Source organism: Coprinopsis cinerea, assembly GCF_000182895.1.
Source record: "Coprinopsis cinerea okayama7#130 chromosome Unknown cont3.16, whole genome shotgun sequence".
Classification (NCBI taxonomy): Eukaryota; Fungi; Basidiomycota; class Agaricomycetes; order Agaricales; family Psathyrellaceae; genus Coprinopsis; species Coprinopsis cinerea.
The window spans coordinates 1233-23510 of NW_003307529.1; the positions used below are offsets into that span (position 1 = coordinate 1233).

At 55.5% G+C, this 22278-nt stretch overlaps 8 protein-coding genes across 8 annotated transcripts; 4 read left to right on the forward strand and 4 right to left on the reverse strand.

Annotated features, from left to right (window-relative positions):
• Nucleotides 1-2596: 2596 nt before the first annotated feature.
• CC1G_12773 (hypothetical protein) lies at nucleotides 2597-3456 on the reverse strand (the record flags this gene model as incomplete). The annotated part of the gene is made up of 4 exons (XM_001841401.2): nucleotides 2597-2883; nucleotides 3013-3159; nucleotides 3241-3412; nucleotides 3448-3456. 4 exons carry the CDS (start codon nucleotides 3454-3456, stop codon nucleotides 2597-2599), a joined length of 615 nt encoding a protein of 204 aa, XP_001841453.2.
• Nucleotides 3457-4196: 740 nt separating this feature from the next.
• On the forward strand, nucleotides 4197-5986 carry CC1G_15809 (hypothetical protein; the record flags this gene model as incomplete). Its single annotated transcript, XM_002909987.1, has 4 exons — nucleotides 4197-4261; nucleotides 4314-4797; nucleotides 4855-4998; nucleotides 5054-5986. The coding sequence occupies 4 exons, from the start codon at nucleotides 4197-4199 to the stop codon at nucleotides 5984-5986; spliced, it is 1626 nt and encodes a 541-aa protein (XP_002910033.1).
• Nucleotides 5987-6285: 299 nt separating this feature from the next.
• CC1G_12776 (hypothetical protein) lies at nucleotides 6286-10911 on the reverse strand (the record flags this gene model as incomplete). The annotated part of the gene is made up of 13 exons (XM_001841404.1): nucleotides 6286-6428; nucleotides 6481-6804; nucleotides 6858-7058; nucleotides 7121-7495; nucleotides 7549-7738; nucleotides 7794-7967; nucleotides 8021-8345; nucleotides 8396-8745; nucleotides 8798-9058; nucleotides 9116-9357; nucleotides 9411-9965; nucleotides 10030-10230; nucleotides 10287-10911. 13 exons carry the CDS (start codon nucleotides 10909-10911, stop codon nucleotides 6286-6288), a joined length of 3966 nt encoding a protein of 1321 aa, XP_001841456.1.
• Nucleotides 10912-11760: 849 nt separating this feature from the next.
• CC1G_12777 (hypothetical protein) lies at nucleotides 11761-14677 on the forward strand (the record flags this gene model as incomplete). The annotated part of the gene is made up of 4 exons (XM_001841405.1): nucleotides 11761-12111; nucleotides 12164-13194; nucleotides 13248-14583; nucleotides 14642-14677. 4 exons carry the CDS (start codon nucleotides 11761-11763, stop codon nucleotides 14675-14677), a joined length of 2754 nt encoding a protein of 917 aa, XP_001841457.1.
• Nucleotides 14678-14835: 158 nt separating this feature from the next.
• Nucleotides 14836-16492, reverse strand: CC1G_12778 (hypothetical protein; the record flags this gene model as incomplete). The annotated part of the gene is made up of 2 exons (XM_001841406.1): nucleotides 14836-15576; nucleotides 15629-16492. The coding sequence occupies 2 exons, from the start codon at nucleotides 16490-16492 to the stop codon at nucleotides 14836-14838; spliced, it is 1605 nt and encodes a 534-aa protein (XP_001841458.1).
• Nucleotides 16493-17167: 675 nt separating this feature from the next.
• On the reverse strand, nucleotides 17168-18078 carry CC1G_12779 (hypothetical protein; the record flags this gene model as incomplete). Its single annotated transcript, XM_001841407.2, has 3 exons — nucleotides 17168-17713; nucleotides 17780-17990; nucleotides 18041-18078. 3 exons carry the CDS (start codon nucleotides 18076-18078, stop codon nucleotides 17168-17170), a joined length of 795 nt encoding a protein of 264 aa, XP_001841459.2.
• A 287-nt stretch (nucleotides 18079-18365) lies between these two features.
• On the forward strand, nucleotides 18366-18575 carry CC1G_12780 (hypothetical protein; the record flags this gene model as incomplete). Its single annotated transcript, XM_001841408.1, has 1 exon — nucleotides 18366-18575. The coding sequence occupies one exon, from the start codon at nucleotides 18366-18368 to the stop codon at nucleotides 18573-18575; it is 210 nt and encodes a 69-aa protein (XP_001841460.1).
• Nucleotides 18576-18998: 423 nt separating this feature from the next.
• CC1G_12781 (hypothetical protein) lies at nucleotides 18999-21521 on the forward strand (the record flags this gene model as incomplete). The annotated part of the gene is made up of 4 exons (XM_001841409.1): nucleotides 18999-19331; nucleotides 19384-20315; nucleotides 20368-21454; nucleotides 21507-21521. 4 exons carry the CDS (start codon nucleotides 18999-19001, stop codon nucleotides 21519-21521), a joined length of 2367 nt encoding a protein of 788 aa, XP_001841461.1.
• Between the last annotated feature and the right edge of the window lie 757 nt (nucleotides 21522-22278).

Genomic DNA, 22278 nt, shown 5'->3' on the forward strand with positions numbered 1-22278 from the left:
CGGACTAGGAATGCCAACACCGGATGCTCTTGGAATACCCAGAGTGAGAGACGGGACATGGACTCCCCACACCAGGTGCTCTCGGAATACCCAGAGTGAGAGACGGGACTAGGAACCCTGCCATCGGAATACTACGGGACACCAGGCGTAGTCTGGGCGGGACATGGACTCCCAACACCAGGTGCTCTCGGAATACCCAGAGTGAGAGGCGTGACTAGGAATGCCAATACGGGGTGCTCTCGGAATACCCAGAGTGAGAGACGGGACTAGGAATGCCAACACCGGGTGTTCTCGGAATACCCAGAGTGAGAGGCGGGACTGGGAACCCTGCCATCGGAATAACACGGGACACAAGGCGTAGTCTGGGGTGTTCCGAGAGTACCCAGAGTGAGAGGCGGGACATGGACTCCCCACACCAGGTGCTCTCGGAATACCCAGAGTGAGAGACGGACTAGGAATGCCAACACCGGATGCTCTTGGAATACCCAGAGTGAGAGACGGGACTAGGAATGCCAACACCGGGTGTTCTCGGAATACCCAGAGTGAGAGGCGGGACTAGGAACCCTGCCATCGGAATAACACGGGACACAAGGCGTAGTCTGGGGTGTTCCCAGAGTACCCAGAGTGAGAGGCGGGACATGGACTCCCCACACCAGGTGCTCTCGGAATACCCAGAGTGAGAGACGGGACTAGGAATGCCAACACCGGGTGTTCTCGGAATACCCAGAGTGAGAGGCGGGACTAGGAACCCTGCCATCGGAATAACACGGGACACAAGGCGTAGTCTGGGGTGTTCCCAGAGTACCCAGAGTGAGAGGCGGGACATGGACTCCCCACACCAGGTGCTCTCGGAATACCCAGAGTGAGAGACGGACTAGGAATGCCAACACCGGATGCTCTTGGAATACCCAGAGTGAGAGACGGGACTAGGAATGCCAACACCGGGGTGTTCTCGGAATACCCAGAGTGAGAGGCGGGACTAGGAACCCTGCCATCGGAATAACACGGGACACAAGGCGTAGTCTGGGGTGTTCCCAGAGTACCCAGAGTGAGAGGCGGGACATGGACTCCCCACACCAGGTGCTCTCGGAATACCCAGAGTGAGAGACGGACTAGGAATGCCAACACCGGGTGCTCTTGGAATACCCAGAGTGAGAGGCGGGACATGGACTCCCCACACCGGGTGCTCTTGGAATACCCAGAGTGAGAGACGGGACTAGGAATGCCAACACCGGGTGTTCTCGGAATACCCAGAGTGAGAGGCGGGACTAGGAACCATGCCATCGGAATAACATGGGACACAAGGCGTAGTCTGGGGTGTTCCCAGAGTACCCAGAGCCCTACCCAGAGTGACAGACGGGACTAGGATTCCCAACACTGGGTGTTCCCAGAATACCCAGAGTGAGCGGCAGGACATGTACACTCCACAGGGCTAAGGCGTGGGGGTCCATGAGGACAGAAAAACTTATAAAGGAATGGTGTCCAGGTCGTTTGCCCCAATCCACTTCACCGCGAGAAATCGAGGGTTTTGCCGCATTTCTTTAGAGATATAATTAGACATATAATTCAATTAAACAGACTCGATTGTCTTATAACTACAAAAAACCAAGTGTAGTAGAATGAATATTGATACTTGGACACTACAACCGGTCGGGGCGTATTCACGCAGCCCTAGTAAATGGTAAGCTCGCTCAGTCTTAGGGCCTGCCACCTAATTGGGGACCTAACCTCCAGCAACCTTTGAGACTGACGTGCGGGGTGGGGATCAGCGTGTGAGGAAGCAGAGCAGTCGATTCGAACTGGGTTGCGATCCTCCATGCCATCACGCCCTCGACAAAATTGAAGATATTGAACTCGCACATTAGCCTTTGTTGCCGTGGGGGAGGGTGTCAGTACCCTGGGCGAATGCGGGCAGGGGTGCGAAATTACATCACCTAGCAGCGCTTGCATTTAGAAAGTTCAGGAAGATAAAATGTTGGACCACCTACCTTGGTTTGAGAGCGCGGTGCCTTGCACTCACGCAGACCGATTTTTGCATAGGAGAAGAGGAACAAGAGAAAGAAAGCGGTAAAGGCGATGGTGATTGGGAAAGTACGAAGAATACACGAGCTAAAAGCGACGGATGGGATGTCTCTCTTATGGGAGAGAAGGGTGCAGAAAACTGGCGGAATGGCAGCCGAACTGACCCTAAACTCCACGAGAAATATATCGAGGGACGCACGTTAAATGAAAAAGAGCACGAAAGCTCGAAAACGCGCAGTCCCGGAAAACTAACGATACAGCGAAAATTTCAACCGAGGGCGGAACGTAGAAGTCGAGTAGCAGCTGGTTGCCGGGGTGCTCTGGTACCTCCAGGTTGCGAGGTGGTCGAAAACGCGTCGAGGAGAACCTATTGGATCGAAAAAGCCATATGGGAAAGATCGTCGCTGCAGACTACAGAAATGTCAGTAAAAAGGAACAAATTCGGAAACTTACTTTAGCTGGGGTACATCGAGTACCCATTAGGGTGCGAGACAACCCTGGAGCGGCGGAGAAGCCAAAGGGTCTTGAAGTTCGATGGTGAGTTCAAGACCTTTGGCGCAGGCTCACGTCGCGATCAGCAAGGCGCGGTACTGGCATCCGAAGTCTCCGAGACTTGCGAGCGGGAAATCCTGAGGATCAGGAGAGCAGGGAATAATGACTGGATGTCATCGTCAGCCCAGCGCACGAGAGGTTTATCGGGAATACCACTCTTGTCCCAGTCGGAGGAGGTAGTCGCCCCCTCTCCTCGAGGCACGCGAAAGTATCGAGCGAGAGCTCCATTCCATATATGGGACTGCCTGAAGTCTTCAATCTCAGCGGCGTCATTGACAGCCTTGACATCATCGACGGGCGTGCGGACGACTTGTGGAAGGTGTTTTTTCGGAGGAGAATTGAGGGGTGATCATTCCGTGAATGGCGAGCTATGTCCTCAAGTTCACGTTAGTGCGACGACACGAGGAAGTGGAACCCCGCCAAGCGGGCGCTGCATACCAGGATTGTAGTCGACGCTGAGCAACGACACGACGCCATCGGGCATGGTCCCGACAGACGTCTGGCTGCTCTCCTTGGCGATCTCCTCAGGAACCCCCTTGTCCGGTTTTTGGAATGACTGGCCTGAAGACGTGGTGACCGCACATCCTGCACACGATTCAGCATACCGCCGCGAGGTCAGAGACGAAACCTACAGGTGGATTCGCTGATACCTGAGCTGATCCTCACTAGGAAGTTCAAACGTGCACCTCCCCGTGCCCCCAGGCAAATGTGAATCGGAAGAGGTGAGCCAGGTCCATGGGTCAGCTTGGGCGGCAGGTCGAGGGATCGTTTGGCGAGGTTGTCGCGGCGTTTTGGAAGCGTTGTTGATCTTGGATATCTGGTCGTTGTCCGCATTCACCTAGAAAGTGGACCCGTGGGTTGCAGTAGACATACGATGGCCATTCGGGGCTACTCACCTATCCCGCGATGGCAAGGTAGACGAAACGTCTCCTTGGTTGGAACGAGTGGTTTCGGACGCGATATTCAAGTGAAACGTCCGGGCCCAGTGAGGTGCTTGGGTGGCGGATAGTGAATAGCGAGGATTGAGTCGGATGGACCGATGGTCGTGGTCGAGACGAATATGAGGGTGGTCGCGAGGTGAATAGGAAGAGGTGGGCCACATTGGAGAACGAGTGTATGCGAGGTGCTCTTGAAAACGATTGTTTACCTGAAAAGGGGGCCCTAAGTGACAGAAAAGAGGCGAAGGCGATTGCAGACGACTGACCTGGGAGTGAAGTGGGCAATGCTATCTCTCTGGAGTTCCTCGACCGAGGCGAGCGGTTTACAGGTGTATACCGAAGCGTTCAACGCTCAACGTCCGAGGACAGTGCAGTCATGGAGTGGACATGTTAAAGCTGAAGCGCGAGTAGGAATGTCCAAGTCTCGGTTCTAGAGCCTGCGCACCTAACGATGTGAGATGATTCCAGACTTTCAAGGGGGTTTCGGACGTACCAGGCCTCAGGTACTGTATCCATAGCTGAGATATCGATATGTGGCCAGCACTGGCACCTGGTAGGCACACTATCGCCTACAATGAAGCGTGCGGGTGTGGTGGGGAGAGGGTGAAAGGAATCAAGTGAATTAAAACTCCGACTCATCAGTCGTGGGCGCTGGGGATCGAACCTTCAATTCGGCCAAACACCATGTCTACCTGGACTACTCTGAAGGAACCCTCTATGTCTCCTGGAATTGGGGATTCGGATGAAAGGTAAGAGTTTACTGTATCTGCAGGTGGGGTGTTGCTGATTTTGAGCGACCAGTTCAGTGGAATCCTCACAATCGCCGCGAAGATCGGATGCTCGCACCGAGGCTCCAAAGCGGAGTCAAATCCTTCCACCACCCCTACCGACGCGACCACCCCTACCGACGCGACCACCCCTACCGACGCGACCACCCCTACCGACGCGACCACCCCTACCGACGCGACCAACCCTACCGACGCGACCAACCCTACCGACGCGACCACCCCTACCGACGCGACCACCCCTACCGACGCGACCATCCCCTAAGAAGAGATCTGCACCACAAGAAGCACCAGGACCATCATTGAGCCGGGGTTCGAAACGCATCAAGCTCACCGATTCTCCCGTTCCCCCGAGACGTCGAGCTGCCGAAGCCGACGGCGTCAGAAGACCGGGAACACTTGGTGATGGCATTCTGGCGGGGGCAGGGAGAAGTATTTTGGAGATTTCGGAGCCCAAAAAGGAACCCCTGGTTGCCGAGGAACGCGTACGACCAGTCACGGTGAGCTCAACCTTTTCTGTGGGCGTCAGAATGAGGTATTAACCCACGGCGATAAAGCATGGCAATCGAATGACGGGGTTCGACCTGAAGGTGGTGGAAACGATTGGCGAGAAAGTTGACCCTCCTCCACCCGCGATAAGCCTGGTCGGGGATTTTCCTTTGGTCGAAGTTGATGTCAGGAGCGTTTTATTCGGCTTACAAGTGAGTTTCCGTGTTTACTTCTTCCTTCGATTGCCCGATGACGACGTCGCGGTAGAGCTCGAGCCTGAGCCTGGCTGGATCGACCGCTCAGCCACCTCAGCTACCGAGGAATCGCGAATCCCTGGCGGCGGTGGATCCTGGAAACTTGACGCCTGCGAAGAGCCAACCACCCAGCTCGACGATTCCACAACACCCATTGTCGAGAAGCCCCCAGCCACCCAACATTCCTGCATCGACGAGCTCTCGAGTATCGTCGCCTACAAACGACCTACCGCCCCCAAAACCGGTGCTGGATTCTCGATCGAATGAGAAGTGTTGCGACGTGAGGGTCAAGGAGGAAGGTGGGATGGCATCGGAGGTCGACGATTTCACAGAGACGAGGAATACGAGCCATGGGAGGGTTAGGGAAGAGCGGGAAGAGCCCAGTGGAAGGATGGAGGTTGGAGTGCAGGTGGAGGGGTTGGGGAGTCGAGCGCGAGGGGACCCTGGACGACCTCTAACTCCTACGAGCGTCAACTGGTACGTTACGAGTGGTGTCGGCTACTCCATTGGCACTGCTCTCGCCGGGATCCAGGACCACAGCGTCAGTCCAGCTTCGCACCAGGCCCTCGACATCTACAGGACCACCTACAAGCAAAGCAACGAGGTGTCGAGGTCGCTCCAGATCGCGTTCATGGACACGATCAAGAACAACGACAAATACTTCGCACAGCTCCAGTCTGCGAACACCGATGAATATGAACGGAAGAAGGCCGACCTCCAATCGCAACTCAAAAATCTGGAAAGGGAGTACCGAAAGCGAAAGGAGCTCATCGATCTTGACCGTCGGCACGCGATGTCATTGGGAAACGACGCCCTGGCCAAGACCGCGAAGATGTTTGGGGAGGCGCGCTCGCTCATCAAAACCAGCGCCGTAACCACCCTCGTTCACCCATCCCTTCGGCCTTCTCGCACGTATGCCTCCCGACGATTGCACAAAACCTCATAATTTTGAACGGTAACGCTCGCCGAATCGCAGTGGCTCCTTCGACTTTCCCCCAGCAGCACCGATTGATTGCACATAGCACAAACAATGTTGTTCTTTTGCGAGATGTATACAAAAATAAAATGTTTTCTTGTGGAACTTATGGTAATCAATTCATCTCCCTGGTTCCGGGAAGTAAAGGGCTGAATGGGAAAAGAAGATATGATTATTGAGAGTGGCATACAAGTTGGAAGTGGTAGACAAAAAGCAGTAGCAGCATCAACTTGCAGCAAGCCCGGGTCGTACTGTTTACTGGGGCGCGCTCAGTCCCTCGTGGCTTTCTTGCGAGGCTTGTGGGGGTGGGACAAGCCAGGGTTAGGGAGCGCAGGGGGCGTTACTGGAGGAAGCGACGGCGATGAGAATGCACTGCGAATCATCGGGGCTGCTCTGCGACTCAGTGGAATGTCTGCGAAGCGTATCGTGAGGAGGGGTAGCTTTCGTCAAAGAGACGGACTCACGAGGGTTGTGTTTGCTCGGGTGGCCTTGTCCACTGGGTTCAGCCCCTGCATTCGCAGGTGGTGCGGGGGGCAGTGAGCGAGGTTGAGCTTTGCCGGGGTTCTCGGCGATGGGGGGAGAAATGAACGGGTTCGTTGGTGAAGATTGAAGAAGAGGGCGATCTGGTGCGCCAGTACGGTACTTGTGGGTGACTGGGGCATTTGGAAGCTTGAAGAAATTGGTGCGCCGCTCAAAGTCGCCCTTTCCAGTTGAAGGACTGCCACCACTAGACACCTTCGCTCGCTTCTTAGGCTTGGGAGGGGAGCTAGAGCTCGGCGACTGAGAGGCTTGTACAGATGAGAAAGACGCGCGGAAACGTAGAATGGGGAAGGGAGCCTACCAGGAGAGGCGGCGGTGCGAGAAACGATTCTGTCGCGCTTGCGAGTGGGCGGAGAGGATGGTCCTTCAAGACGTTGAGGCGCGAGTGGAGGGGCACCGATATCGTCCACCGCCGGTTCTTCGCCAAATGAAGGGGCGGCACGATGCTCGGGGGAGCTTGGGTAGTCCACGAGAGGAGCTTTGGTTGCTTCGTCTTCGGGTTCTGGTGAAATATGAATCAGGTTAGTGCAGGTGGTGGCGGAGCAAAGAGAATCGGACGCGTACCGCTGGCAGTGAGGGGTGGAATGGACAGGGAGAGGTCAGTGAGGTATTCAGAAGAGGCGTCCATCGAGAGATCCGTGGTTGTAGCTGCACCGTCGGTGGTGGAAGCGCCGCCACCATCACCACCGTCTCCGTCGTCGTCGACGACCACACTGGAACTCTTCGGTTTTCTCTTCTTCTTCTTGCGTTGGCTGGAGTCACTTTCATCGGTGACCTTCGAACTTGATTTGGCGGGATCTGCACCAGAACTCTTGAGCTTCTTCTTGCACGATTTCTTCTTTGGTCGCCTGGAGTCTTCGTCGCCATCGATTTGAATGTCGGCGTCGTTGGTGTCTTCGGGGGCGACGATGAACTCGCCCGTAATCGCGCGCGAGAGATCTGATTGGGTGGACGTCAGCAGCAAGTTGTGCAGAGGATACATCATAACTGACTGCGAGAAACTTCGGTGTTGAGGTTAAGAAAAGCGTCTAGCATGTCCTTCTTCCCTCTTGCGAGCAGCGAGAGGGTGATATCAGCTGTGTCTTCGGCCAAAATATGGATGACGGTGACCTCGCGGGTCTGTCGCTGGCGGTAAGCCCGACCGATGATTTGGCGCTCGTCTTGAGCAGACCAAGGTTGGTCCTGGGAGAAAGACTTAGCGAAGCGGAAGAGGGAGTGAAGCAATTCGAGCACTTACAAGGAAGAGGACGACATTGGCTCGAGTCAAGTTGAGGCCAGTGGCACCCACTTTGGAGAAGATGAGAACGCGGTACTCAGGGTCGGTGTTGAACGTTGCGACAATCGATGAGCGCTGGTCGATGGGGGTCGCACCGTCGATAGCGAGCACTTTGACGCCGTGAAGGCGGAAAATCTGCGGGCAAGTGAGTGCCGAAGGCCATGGCAAATCCTAACCAGAGAACTTACGTTGCGTACAAGGCCGGTAAACGAGGGGAACTCTTGGTAAACAAGAACCTTCCTGTTGCGGGTGAACGTCGAGGAAGCGGGTGGGTCCGGATATATGACTTCTCCCTCGTGGAATTCCGGGATAGGGGCGTCGTCTCGCGAGGTGAGCCACTTCGCAACTTTGACGACGGTATCGATCTTCGTGGACTTCCGTTCCTCCCAGGCTTCAAGGGTTTCGAATTCGGGTATAGATTCGTTTGGGTCCTCCCGAGCGAAGGTGACGGTCTGGCGGTGGGCGAGGTAAAAGCTGCTGGAGGTAATGTTGCGACTGTTGGCGATAGAGGCACTGCGAAAGAGGTGAGCGCCAATGCGGATGAAGTGGCGAAAGCAACACACCTCTCGAGTCCGTGCTCTGTGACTTCTTCGATAAGCTCTCGCTCTCTTTCAGTCAATTTAACAAGCCCGTGGATCACCCGAAGCGGTGGAAGGGCGATAAGTGGCTTTCCCTCGAAATCCAGGCTGTCGGGAGCTCTCTTGATGAGAAGACCTTGGAACTTGGCTTGGAGGCGGGCGGAAATTACGATTTGGAGACTGCGAACGGGGTCGTCGCCATCTTCCTCGTCGAAATCTTCAGTTCGCTCGAGTTTCGCTCGGCGAAGAGCATTCGCATCTGCCCTTTCTTCTTCGTACGCCTCCCTTTGAAAGAAGTGTGGGATTCCAACCATGCGCCCCATGGCTGAGATATCCTAGCCACATGGCGTAAGTTGGAACACTTGCGGCAGGGCCAGGCCAGCTCACCTTGGTTGACGTCTGAAGTGGAGTGGCTGTGAGGACCAATCGGACTTGGGCTTGCTCTAGAATCTGGAGCGCTGAGGAATGCTTCTGACCCGTGTTGCGAGCACCTTGAGCCTCATCGAAGACGACGGTAAGGTACTGGCGACCAAAAAGTGTGGAGCCGGCGGCTGACGCGTATCCCGGCAGCTTGTCGGGGGTAACCCAGGGCAGCGATTTGGGGGGGCGGTTACCCGAGTAGAGAGATCGAAACTCGCGCTGGACAGTCTAGCGAGGGATGTAAGCGGCTGGCAGTGAGGTGAAGTGGATGGAGGGTGGATGTACCGTTTGAGAAGCCAATATTATTTTATGGGCGGGGTGGTGCTTCGAGGACTGGAAAGGGCCACCCGCACTCCAAAAGCTCCCCGACTCCGAAGCGTTGCGCCCATAAACGAGAATTTCTACGGACTTGGGGCGAAAATAACATTTCAGTTCGTGTTCCCATTGGCCCAAGAGGGTTGGTGGGACTAGGATGAGGTGAGGGAGGGCAGGGAGGGTAGCGAAATCCTTCAGGTGGGGAAAATCACCTTCGAGAAGTAAGGGTTAGCACTGTCCACCGCATGCGAGGAAAGATACTCACGGATAATGGGAGGTAAAGTCAGGCCTCGCTCTTGGCGCAGAGCGAGATTAGCGAGAAAGGCGATGGTTGCAGCGGACTGGATGGTTTTGCCGATGCCAACGTCGTCTGCGAGAAGAATTCCGGATGGATGAGCTGGGGATGGGTCCTTGTGGAAGATATGGCGAATGACGCTGTGCACGCCAGCGCCCTGATGCCAGTGGAGCTTGAGAGGTTCGAGGGCGGATGGGTTGTCGATCTTGAGTTTGTCGAAGTCGGTCTCCCAGGGGCTTAGTCCGTCGCGATGGCGTTGCTTGTTGAACAAGAAGGGGGTGCCGCCGTCAAAATCGAGGTTGTGAAAGAGCTGGCTTCCTGACATTCCCGATTCTACCTCAACACCAGGGTCTGCTCCGTCTACAGGTTCCCCAAATCGCACCCCAGCAAGGGACCCACCAGCGAGCTCGGGCGCTGAATCGGTACCTTCTCCGAACAGGGAGTCGTAAAGGTCGAGAAGTTCGGCCACGTCGTTGGCAGTGGCAAGCTGGGCGAGGGACTTGGACGAAGCGAACTTTGGAGGAACTGGAGAAGGTTCAGCGTTCAACGGTGAGCGCGAAAACCTGAAGAGATGGCAAAGCACACGTACCAGTCTTCTTCTGATCCACCTTAGACTTCGGAGCAACTTGCGTGTGGAGCTCCGCAATGAATTCGTCCATCTTCTGGTTCATGATCTTGACCTTCGAGCGCGCCGATGAGGTACCGCAGAGATCGACAAGTTCCTTGAATCTTGACACGGTCCTAAGCGTCTTCTTGACCCTTGCCGGTGTGACCGAGGCCTCCGAAAGAGCTGGCAAGGACGCTTTTAGCATCTAGGAGGGAGGGAAAGAGAGGTCGAGAACTCACCTTCAAGAGCGCGCTCGGCATCCATTTCGTAGGCCTTCAAATTCTTAATCTTCCTCATCGACGAACGCTTGACGACGACCCAGGTGCGCTGGATAAAAATGCCGACAACTGCGCGGAGTTCGTCTGGGAGAAGTCCAGTCGGACCTAGAGCTTCAGGACCGAAGAGCTCGAGTCCGACTTTGTCGATGACCATGGGGATGTAGTAGCTGCTCATGGGCCACTTGTCGGTGTTGTCAGCAGCGACCATGATTTGGAGTGGGTGGATATTGGCTTCATCGAGAATGTTTGAGATGCGGGTGTACAGCATCCAAACGGCGGAGATCAGAGACGTAACCCAGTCGCGAAAGAATGCGCGACCTGGTATGGGATCCTGACCCGCTTTGGTGCGAACGACTGCGAACTTGAGCCTTTGTTCGTCCTTCTGATACGAGCTGAACTGCGTAAAGTATGATCGAACGTTGTCGGCGTCGCGTCGAGTCCACCCGATGGGAAGGTGCTTGTCGTCTTCAGGAAATAAACCATGGTAGACGCCGGTTAGCTCTTGCCACTTGGGGTAGTTCCAAGGTGCACCCTTCGCCGCCGTGAAGCATATGACGAGAGCGCTAGCGGGAGTATGAGTGGGCATCTCCAAAGGGCGTGAGCGACGGAGCGACGAAAGAAGTTGAACTCGACTCACCCGAATGACGTGAACGAATAGGAGATTGGCGGGAGAGAAATACGAGGAGCCACAGTGAGCGAACGTTCAAGTTAAAAGGGAGCAGAAATCCAAGGCTTGCCTAGTTTAGATATGAGTAGACTCGACTGAAGAATGGACCACGTTTCATGAGCAGCACTTCGATATACGATCCCCGAGCCTGTGACCTGTTACGTCCCCCTAGGAATGGCAGTCGTGAAAATCAAAATGAAATGTATGAATGTCTAGAGGCGTTCTCAGTCAAATAGAAGTACCCAAGACCGGTCGATGGACGTACCTTTCTCAAGTCGGCGTTCCAATGACATTTGTGGATGGAAGTTTGACTCGGGAACCGAGACTCTAGTGGGGGAACGTGGTCTAAGGATAGAATACGAATTTCGGGTTAAACCAGATAGGGAAAACTTGATTCATCGTCTCAGGCTCCGGTGGTATCGGGTATCACAAATGCCGGCGGACTCCAGTCGAATCGGGAGGCTTTGAAGGATATCTCCCTTGTCCATATCGAACCTGGCTAATTATGGCGACTCAGGTCATTCGAAACCGACGCAGAAAGACCTGGTGACTATGTGATTACATTCATCCATCCTTATGGGTCTTTGGCGGGTCCAACTCATGAACACGAGTAGAACGAAATCGAGTCAAAATCGTTCATCACTTCTGCCGCGCGGTGCGGTATTGCCCAAGTCCCTTTTGAACACCCAGCGCACCTGCCTGTGGAAGTCGGGTCATTCTCACTTCACCTCTCTCACCTCATCCAATTCCTTTTCCACGTCACTGCCAATGTCGAGCGCTGAAGACCCTGAAGTGACATCATACTCCCTCGAGGAGTTCTGCCACACCGCTGGTGAACTTTTGAATCTTCCTGATGGGGACTCGTTCAAGTTCACTCAGTTCGCTTTATCTGGGCTCGACGAGCGCGACGGACGCCAAACTTCCATCGACCCGTACTTGAACCACCTATCTCAGCAAGAGGACATCGAACTTACCTGCACGCGCGACATCGACTCCATCATCGGTTTAAGCACCAGAATCGAGCTTCGAGATGCGGACCTAACCATTTTTCCTATTCCGCGGTACCAGGATACCCTGAAGAGGAATGTGAAACTCACATACGACGTTTGGGACAGTCAGGTGAGTCGCTCACCCTGCAGAACCGAGCCGCGAGACTGATCTGCGCACCCAGGGAAGCATCAGAAATGTCGATCTTCACAAGATACCAAACGTCGGGGTCGGTAAATTCGGTACACATACCCTCATTCGCCTGATGTTTCCCAACGCTCCTCGAGAGACCCCTACCAGCCCCCCTTGGGCCTTGTCCGTAAAGTGCCAGGCAGAGCTTTACGAGCTTGGGATCCGGCCAGTCTTGCGAAACCTCATGGAGAGTCGCGCATCAAACCTCCCAGCTTCACGGAAAACCGAGCTGTTTCGAGCTAGGATGGCGAACGGCACACTCGCCTTGTCCAGCCGCAAGATCCCCGATTTTGTTGTCGAGCAGTTCAGCGATGTTCTTCGGGAGACGCTGGCGGAGAATAAGGTGGAGTGGGCGCAGGATTTCTTCTTCATGCACGAGATCCGGGGAATCAAAGACTCGACTTACCACTCAGCCCAAGACCATCACCTCGCTCTACAGGCTTTGGAGAAGACGCTGGCCAGTAACCACCTCGACCTCAACCGCCTCCTCTCGGGTCGCCACGGCGATTGGTACTTGGATATTGGAGTGGAGGTTGCCGCCGGGGATGGCACGACTTGCCTCGCCTGGGATCGCAAAACCCACGCGTTAATCCTTAACCAAGTCGGTGGCATTCCCCTGGAAACAGCAAAGTCGATAACTCAACTGTCCAGCGGGAAATACTACGTCGATTTGGCTTCCCACCTCACCGCAGTCGCGGGCTTTCGAGTCACACCAGGGCCTTCACAACGAGGATCGTACGACCTTCACTACTGGCAGGCTTACCACACGGACAAGGCCCACACGTACCAGCCTGAGAAGGGTCATTTTGGGAAGCACATCAGCGGGTACCAGGTCACCCACGGCAAGGCACTCAGCTTTTTTGACGGAGCTTATGGGGTGTACCGGCGGTGCGCTGAAGACTCTCCGTCCAATCTCAGAATGGAAGGTCGAGTGCCTATTCGCTACGGAGCAACCTTTATGGTTGCGATCGACCCCGACATTTTGTTTTTGGGGGCCTTCGGGTTTAGCTGTTGGGCTTGGTGGTGCGTTCAACGATCCTCTTTCCTCGCACGGGGACTAACCGCTTGTGAACTAGGGGGTTTAAAGCGTACCGAATTCTATCTCTAAAGCTCCTGTACGAGTGGCAACTCGCAGGCGCGCCACGGCTTCGGACTGAAGAACCAGCTCTCCTTCTCGCAGCCGCCGTTATTCTTCTCACCAACAGTATTCACTCGACCATAGACACCCGGCCAGCGTCGCGAGAAGTCATGGCTGCAATTTTCCCTCTCGCTGAGCGATCATCCATCTTCGAGCACCACCTCCCATTTCCCATATCTCTCGAGCCCCGCGAGAGCAATTCGCCAGTCGACTCGGACGAGTCTGAGGACTCTGAAAGCGAAGTAGCGGTGCTCGCTGCGTCATCCGAGCGGGTGGGGCGAGAAAGAGAGGCCAGCCGACTTCGCCATCCAGTCAGCAGCAATTCCGACGATGAAGAGATCGCGCACGAACTGTCGACCGTCCCCCGAGCGTCCGACCTTGTTCCTCATGCTCCATTTGGAGCTCTGTTTACTCGACCTCTTCGAAGCCCTCCACCCCCAGTCCCTCGGTTCGAATGGCGGCGCATTGTCCTGACCGACAATGCATTCAAGCTTATGTTTGGTCAGACTCGCCGCGAACTTCTCGAAGATATCCTTGCGTCCAACATCGCAGTCCCAAGAAATCCACTTCGAGTCGCTAACCGCAGAAAGCAGCCACTTGCTCCAGCAGCAGCACCGATCCCCACGTTCGGACTCGAAGACGCTGGATTCCAAATCCAACCTCCAGACACCGACGACGGCTCCGACATCGAGAAAGACGCCAGCGACGAGTTCGAAAGCGAAGACCCTCTGGATAAGGGTCTTGACTTGGCGCTGGGCCAGCTGTGGAACCAGTCGTTCGTCGACTTCGCCGGAACCATGCCCAACCGAACTGCTACTGCGAAGAATGGGATGAACCACGGGCCTTACACGGTACTCAATGAGGAGGAGCGCACCAGGATCACAGCAGAGCAGTTTAGAAACCTCAACCTCTCGGATACCTTCGAAGATGTCCAGTGGCGCCACGCGAAGGACGACAAGGAGTGGAGGGAGGTCTTCGACCGTTTGTGGCCACCCAGGGGTTTAAGGAAGATTGGAAAGACTCAGAATTACAGCAAGACTCGGTACTACCCCAGCTGGGTTGAGATGACGGAGCGCCTAACGCCTGAAGCTGCCGAAGCAGCTCGCGGAGAGCTATGGGGACTCTTCAAGAAGCTTCGCTGGGTTCCCCTTGCGAAAGCGGATCGCATTTGGGAAACTCGAGCGACTCCCAGCACGTTCAAGAGGCCTCCAGGAGCGGACCCGACCCAGCCTGCTCCAAAGATCCTCGTAGTTCCTAGAGGGAAACCGACCTGGGTGAGCGTTCAATTGCATCCTAGCACAGGCAGTGTACTTACTCCGAGTAATGGGCTAGTGCGGCAATCGCGTTGAGGCTTGGGGTGCTCTGTAATTTTCCGTTCGCCTAGACGCACCGACTTACTTCTTTCAATTGAGGAATTCGACTTCTTTAGGGAAGAATCGCGAAGTTAAGAGAGCTGATATGGACGAGAAAGCGAGTTCAGATTACGGACAAGTGTAATTACATGGCAAGATTATCATTAATGTAGTCTACTCGTAAATCTCCCCAACAGCCCCAGCTTCGTCCTCCAGTTCGCGAATAGCAGCTTGAACGCGCTCAAACCCAGTGCACCCACTCGCGGCCTTCCACTTCAGGTAGGTGGTCTTAACTCGAGGCGAAGTGACGAACGAAATACCTTGCTGGTTGAATGTCTCGTCCTCGTGGCCAGGGATGTCGAAAGTCGGTTCGAACGTGCCAAGGGTGGTAGTGTGCCAGTCGGCGGGCTTCCAAGCCATAGACGAATCCTCAGAGGCGTGGACGAAGAGCCCGTAGGAAGAGACAACGAAATTACCGCCCCGCAGGTCGCTTCCTGTCCGGAGAGTCGTCCACGAGAGAGCCCACTCGTGGGGCTGTGTTTCGCGGTGGACGGCTCGAGCGTAGCGCTCAGCAAACACAGCACAACCGGGGGCACTCTCAGCGTCTTCGTAAACGAAGCCACCGCACCCAGGAGGGAGGAAGATGGGTCCACGATCGCTTGCAGACGCTGGCCAGTTGGGATCGAGGCGAGGGATGTTGTAGCGGTTGAAGAACCGGACGAAGTCCTTGATGACTGGGTCTGGGTGGAAAGCTCTCATCCTGAGCCAGGCGTAGCCGAGGATAGTGGAGGCCTTGCGGTTAAATTCGGTGGTGTCGGTGCGCTTGCACAAGAGGTTTTTGACCCACGCGAACGCCGGCTTTCTCCTCGACCCCGCCGAGTAGCCAAACATAACGAGGGATCCAGCGTCTTCAAGCTAACATGAGAAAGTCAATGAAGGTTTGAGCGCGAATTGCAAGCCGACTCACCCGAATGCTTCTGCGCTCAGAGACTGCCTGCTCGACGACCTCCTTAGCAAACGTGAGCATCGAGGGGAGTCCAGAGAGGTTCCGAACGACAGAGAACACAACCTCCCCCGTTTCTTCGTCGCGGACAATGCAGCTAACGCCAGCCGGAATCTCTAGCTTGATTTGAAGTTTGCCGAGCAGGTGGACGGGCTTTCGTTTCGAGCGCTTGTCGGGCTTCTCGATGTTCTTGATATACGTAGCCCAGCTGGTTTGGGTTGATACTCCTTCCGCAACGAAGCACCCCTTCGGTGGATATTCTTGACCTTTAGGGAGGCGGCGGAGGTAGAAGGTGGACACGGTGAGTCGGAAGTGGTCGAGGCGAGCGGGGCTTTTGTAAAGGAAAACGTGGTCCCTGCCCATCGTTTTCTTGGAATTCCGCCTCGCTAGCTGGTTGGAGTGCCGGGCTTCGAAAGCCAGCGAAAACGCTGGAGGGAGGTCGTTCTTGCTTTCTTTAAGGACGCGGAAAGCGAAGGAGAGGGCGTCGAGGGGTGGGGTGAGGTGGTGGGAGTTCGCCGCGAAGAACGCCGCGAAGAGCTCCTCCAGTTGCCTGGTGGATTCGGGGGTCGCGGTCTGGATGAGTGGCAGGTAGGTGGAGGCCCGAGCTTCGACCTCGCTGGCGAGAAGAGAACGCCAGGCAGCCGCTTTGGCTTTGAACTTGCGCTGGCCGGCGGTTTTGGCTTTGGCGACTCCGCCCTCGACTACCAGCTTGCGCCGGTTGCGGGACCTGGCTACTTGGAGAGAAAAAGGAAGATGGTTTGAGGGAGAGGGGGGGTTGGGCGCCGGTGCTGGTGGCGGCGGGAGTGGTGGTGCTGGTGGCGGTCGCATTTGTGTTGGGTGGGAAGAGGGAATCCAGGGCACTCTAATCGGACCTGCGCCTGCTTTCTTCACTCGATTCTGATGACTAGCCAAAGCCGAGTCAACATGGCATCGAGGAGAGCAGCAGAGTTGGGCTCGACGTGGCGCGCGGAAGGAGTTTCGCTAGGGAGGCGCGCTGATTTTATCTGAACGCTTGATCCGCCGTGATGCGATCACAAGCGCGAAACCGGTGGAATCGGAGCGCCGCCAAGCCCGGCGCGAGCACCTGCTAGCCTAGTCGAAGTGGTCAGATGGTCTGCGCGGCACTCGTAGTTGGCAGCCTCTCAGGTCGCCGCACCTCGGTCTCTGGCAGCGGTGAGCCACCAAGGTCTTAGGCCAAAAGTCGGTAGGAGCGCAAGAAATAAAAATACATTGAATAGCAAGAAGTACAGTGCAGGTGCGCGATGGTTCCAATATACGCGGGCGCCAAAAACGTCCAGTGTGCCAAAAATGTCCAATATGCGGTGGAGATAAAAATGTGCAGCGAACGGAGGGTATCGAGAGCGTGTAATTGTAGTCTAAAAGGGTGCCGGGATAAAAGGGAGCAAAAGGAAGAGCAAGCAGATCCAGCAGATCGCGCGGTCGGTCCGATGTGCGGTGGTGAGTAGGCGGGCGGGAAGGTGGAGTGCGCAGGTGCTAGGGGAATCAGGTCTTTTCGACGACCTTGCTAGACGAAGGTCGAGCGTTGGGGCGGGCGGTGGAGGAAGACGCCTTCCTGTTCGAAGCGCGCGTGGTCGAGCGAAGGGTAGAGTTCGAGGTGGTGGTAGTGTGGGCACCTGGCGCAGTGGTCGGTGGGGATGGTTCCGAGAGGAGGTCGGGGTGCTCTCTTCGCAAAATATCCATGAGGGTGGCTCGCCCGGCTTCCATGGCTTTGATTCTGGCGAGGTAAGTTTCGCTGACGACGGTAAGCTGCAAATTGATGAGCCTCTTTTCTTCCTCGAATGCCGCCTTGACTCTTTCGAGCAGCTCGTCATAGGTCGTGATGACGCCCTGAGAGGCTGTAAGGACGGTCGATCGCAGCATTTGGAGAAGCGCGGTGGGGTCGCTGGGGACTGGGACTGGTGCCGGTTCATCGTCTCCTACCCCATCGTCCAAATCTCCCGAGAGATCCTCGTCCGAGACTCTGGTACTGAGGTAGACCTCGTGCCTCTCCTCTTCAGATTCGCTAGGAGGAGTGACATATTTAATAGGCTGCGAAAAAAAGCGAAGTGCACGACTTTATTTTGGGAGGAAGCAAGGTAAGACGGCGGAGCGTACCTCTTCTGCAATCATGACCACCGGGCGTCGGGGAGCGCGCGCCGCACCCAAATAGTCCCCATCTGAGTCTGATTCATCCTTTACCACCCGCTTTCCCTTTCTCGTAGATTTTGGTCGCGTCGCTGAAGTCTCGACTTTGGGTTTTCGGGATCGCGTCGTTCGAGACGGTGCTTGCGGTGACGGCAGACGAATAAGCCTTGTTCCTGCAGATCTACGCCTTATCAGCTAAATCAAAAGGTAACAGAGGACTGGAGTACTTACTTAGACCGAGTAATGCGCGCCGTTTCTCCGGATACCATCGCGATGGCCGATGAAGATGGTGGAAGGTAGAGTTCGAGCACATTAGAACTCCGAATGGGATGGATGCTGCTCCGCCGATCGGAGTTTGGAAGTCCACCTCTCGAGTCTCCTCGTTCCCTAGCTCACGTCTGACCGAGCTTCAGAACCCTCAGAACAGGTGAGAAACGAAGTCTTCACCGTCCAGACATGTACTGACCTTGTTAGAGTGCTTTAAAGGCTGCACCTCGACTCTCCAAGGACCAGCCTGCTCTTTTCCTAACTCCCGACTCTCGATCGTATTTTTGGGATGCGTCTCCCGACTACCAGACGCTCTTCCCAACCCACGGCTCCCGATTCCACCACCTTAGGCGTCCCTAACACCTCTCCCGCTCGGTCTTTCCTCGCCTCTCACAACTACGCCATCGTGCCCCCTGCATCACCGCTGCGATCCAGCTCGATTTCTCGTCGATTAGTGCAGGCAACTATGGACGCTGGTGTGGACAGGTTTCTTGGCTAGCAGGGACTACGGCATATTTTTCTGTTACCGACGCACGCTTCCTAGCTAGCTCATGTATTCATCGCACAATAAACAAGCACGGTTTCACCCAAAATTGCCATGAAGGCTTCGGTTTCGCTGGCGGATCGAATGCGACCAGGCGACCAGGGAAGAATTTACCGGGGGATTGGGTTCATTCGCTCAAAATAGGGACTAGCTGGGTCCGTTTGGGGTTCATACACACCTGGAAAGCAGGTGATTGGAAGGGTGTCACCAATTCTCGAATGATTCGTTCGGTTATGAATGGAAAATGGGCTTTGGATTTGCCGTGGGTCCCTGCCTATTTGAACTCCAACCTTGCTCCTTGCTCACTTCGCCCACCAACTCCCAGCTGAGACGTCCCACTGCCCATCCCACCACTCCCGATCGCTTCACCTCTTCTAAATGGCACTCCCACCCACCAATCGCTACTCGACAGTCGCCGAATGGGCCAAGCGCGCTCGGGCCTGGGTTCACGTCAATGAAGAGAAGTTCATGAGGTTCTGCCTCTCTGGATTCAGCACCGAGTTTGCCGACGGCTACGGAGTAACGCTCGATGGGACCACCCTGTCCCGGTCTGATTCTCCCCTCTCTCTTTCTCGCCACTACACCACAATTATCGGTTCCAGCCCCGAGATCGAGTTAGTGTCGGGAAACCTGACCATCGCTCCGCTCGGCGAGTACCACCACGAACCCATGAAGGACTTATTTCTGTTTTTCGACATAAAATTACCCTCGGTGCGCGACTTACTCCTACCTTGCTCACACTGAAACTGACGCCCAGAAACAGGGGAGAGTTGTAACGAAGCCCTTGGTACACCTGGCTACGCACCCGATTGGCACTTGGGGCCCTGGCACGCGACTTCATATCGGATTTTCTGGCTTCGCTACGGTTATCGGGGACGAATCCAACATCGGCGCGGACAAGTACGAAGAACTCTACCGACTCGGGATCCACCCAGCTCTAGGTATTGAGCACGCCACCGCAGACGACTCACCTATCACCATCCCTCACGACAACATTTCCACCTTTACCGACCAGCTTCGCGCGTCACTTGAAGATCACGGCGTTCATTGGGCTGGGGACATTTTCTTTGTCCACGAGGTCGTAGACATGTCGCGGTCGACGCAGCACGATGCTCGCGACAGGGCTACCTCCCGAGACTGGCTGAACCTCGCGTTTAGTCACTACGAGCTCTCTCTCGCAGCTGCTCTTAGCGGGGAGCATGGTACTTGGTACGTCGGGGTCGGAATGGACATTGCTTCGTCGAGTGGGAAGTGCTTTCTGTGGAATTCCAAGAAACATTCCGACCTCCTTTACCACCTCGCCAAGGTGGACATCATCCAGTCCCACACGATCACGACCACCAACAAAGCCAGCTACTCTCGCCACACCTCCTTCCATCTCTCCCAAGCAGCTGGCTGCGAAGTCCGCCTCAGCGACACTATGATGGGCCAGACAGGCCTTCGGTATTGGTCTCTCTCCCACACGCACGCTGTCGCCAGCCCAGAATCCATTACCCCCACCGACGTTTTCACTGGCCGCGCGATTCAGGTCCTTGAACGTGCCTTCGAATCCTACCGAGCTGCTGCGTACACCGAAGGAGTCGGTCTTCGTGTTGAAGGGGTGGTAGCAATTGGGAAGGCAGTGGATTTCCTCATTGACGTGCCCTACATTGCCTTGGACACTGCGATTTTCGTCCTAGAAAGGGAGGAGCTATGGTGTGTACCTTCCCTTCGTTGTTTCACTTGTTTGTTCTAACCTCTTTGGCAGGCCTATGCTAGCGTACCGCATGCTTGCCATGAGGATGGCTGCGGAGCTGCAGATTACCAGAAGCCCCTACAACCGACTTCAGGCGCCGTCTCTCCTTCTGGCAGCTGGGATCGCCTTTCTTGCCAACACCATCGACACCACGGCGGCGATCAGTTTTCCGAGGATGGGCGACGCTCGCTACTTCCTTCCCACTTCCCAATCGAACACCCCTGGCCTGGGTGGCCCCGTCTTTGATCGAATCGGGCAAGGCGACAATGCACCTCGATCTGTGTACAATGTCCTCTACCTTCGACAATTCCTCGATGGGTCTCCAGAATTCGTCGAGTCGCCGATGATGATCTGCGACCGCATTCTTGAAGCTGTCATGGGAGCCTCCCTTGACCAGCTAGCCATTGCTGCGAGGACAGAGACTGCCGCCGTTCAGCAAGTTCGTTCGTGCAGAACCTTCCGCCTCCCCCCCCAGTCCACCAAACCATGGTACCAACACCACGAACACGCTTACGCCACCGACAGGCTCGACATCGTCATTCCACCGATGCACCTCACTCAACACCACTTCACGCACGGCCTGACGCCGTGGTGCGAGGAAGTGTGGGTTCAGTATCTCAACGACATCATCTCTGGTATCCCCTCGAAGGTCCCTTCGCGTCGCAACAACCACAGCTCCGACTCGTTCTGCGCCTTAACCCCCGCCCAGCTCGCCAACGCTGACATGGGTATCTTCCAGAACCTGCGCCTATCGGACATCTTCACGGAAGTTCAGTGGATTGTGGTTCGCGATGAAGAGGAACTCATGGTGGTGTTCGACAGCCACTTCCCAGACAGGGACTGGGAAAGCGAAGACCCAGCGTTTGCTTCTCGGAGGTACTACGACGATTGGGTGGCACTCACCTACCGTCTTTCGAGGGCGGAGGTGGTGGAGACGAAGAAGGCCCTATTCCGCTTGTTCAGGATGCTGTGCTGGATTCCTTGGGGTGACGGTGGTGTTTGGGAGACCCGGCCAGATCGCCGATTTACCCGGTTCGGTGGGGCAGACCTGCGACTCCCGGCACCGAAGATTCTCATTCTTCGAGGGGAGCCGGTGTGGGTAAGTGGTAATTGTTCTTCGTGTCTGCCTTATCTGATTTTGGTTCGATCAGGAGCCAGCTGCGTGATTTTCCCCGCGTCTAGGAGGCACCTTCCCTTCGCTTTTAATCGTTAATTTCTCTCTTCTCCATTTCTTAGTCCCGCCCAGCGCCGTGTTGCCAGACTTACTTTTCTTGATGCTTCCCATTGCTGTAGACTTACATCTTGAGGATTCGGTTTAGATTGTGTAGTTGTTCTTAATATACACTATGTTGTGTGCAACAACTCACAAGCACCCGGCCAGAGCAGCTAAGGCGACGCCGACAAAGATCTAGAAAGTTGCTAGCAAGATGCGCACCCGGACCTGGACCCGCCCTCACCCCTACCCGAAACCCGCAGGGTCTGCCGTACCCCTGCTTTTCACAAGTCCGCGCCACTGCGGCGCCAGTCCTCTTGCACTGCAGTCACTGCAGCTGAGATCAACAGTGAGCATGAGGTATTCCAGGAGTACCCGCACACTGGATGCCACAGGGATGCGGGACATTCCACACTGGTCCGGGGTATTCCAGGAGTACCCGCACACTGGATGCCAAAGGGATTTCCAGGAGTACCCGCACACTGGATGCCAAAGGGATGCGGGACATTCCACACTGGTCCGGGGTATTCCAGGAGTACCCGCACACTGGATGCCACAGGGATGCAGGACATTCCACACTGGTCCGGGGTATTCCAGGAGTACCCGCACACTGGATGCCAAAGGGATTTCCAGGAGTACCCGCACACTGGATGCCAAAGGGATGCGGAATGTTGGGTATTCCAGGAGTACCCGCACACTGGATGCCAAAG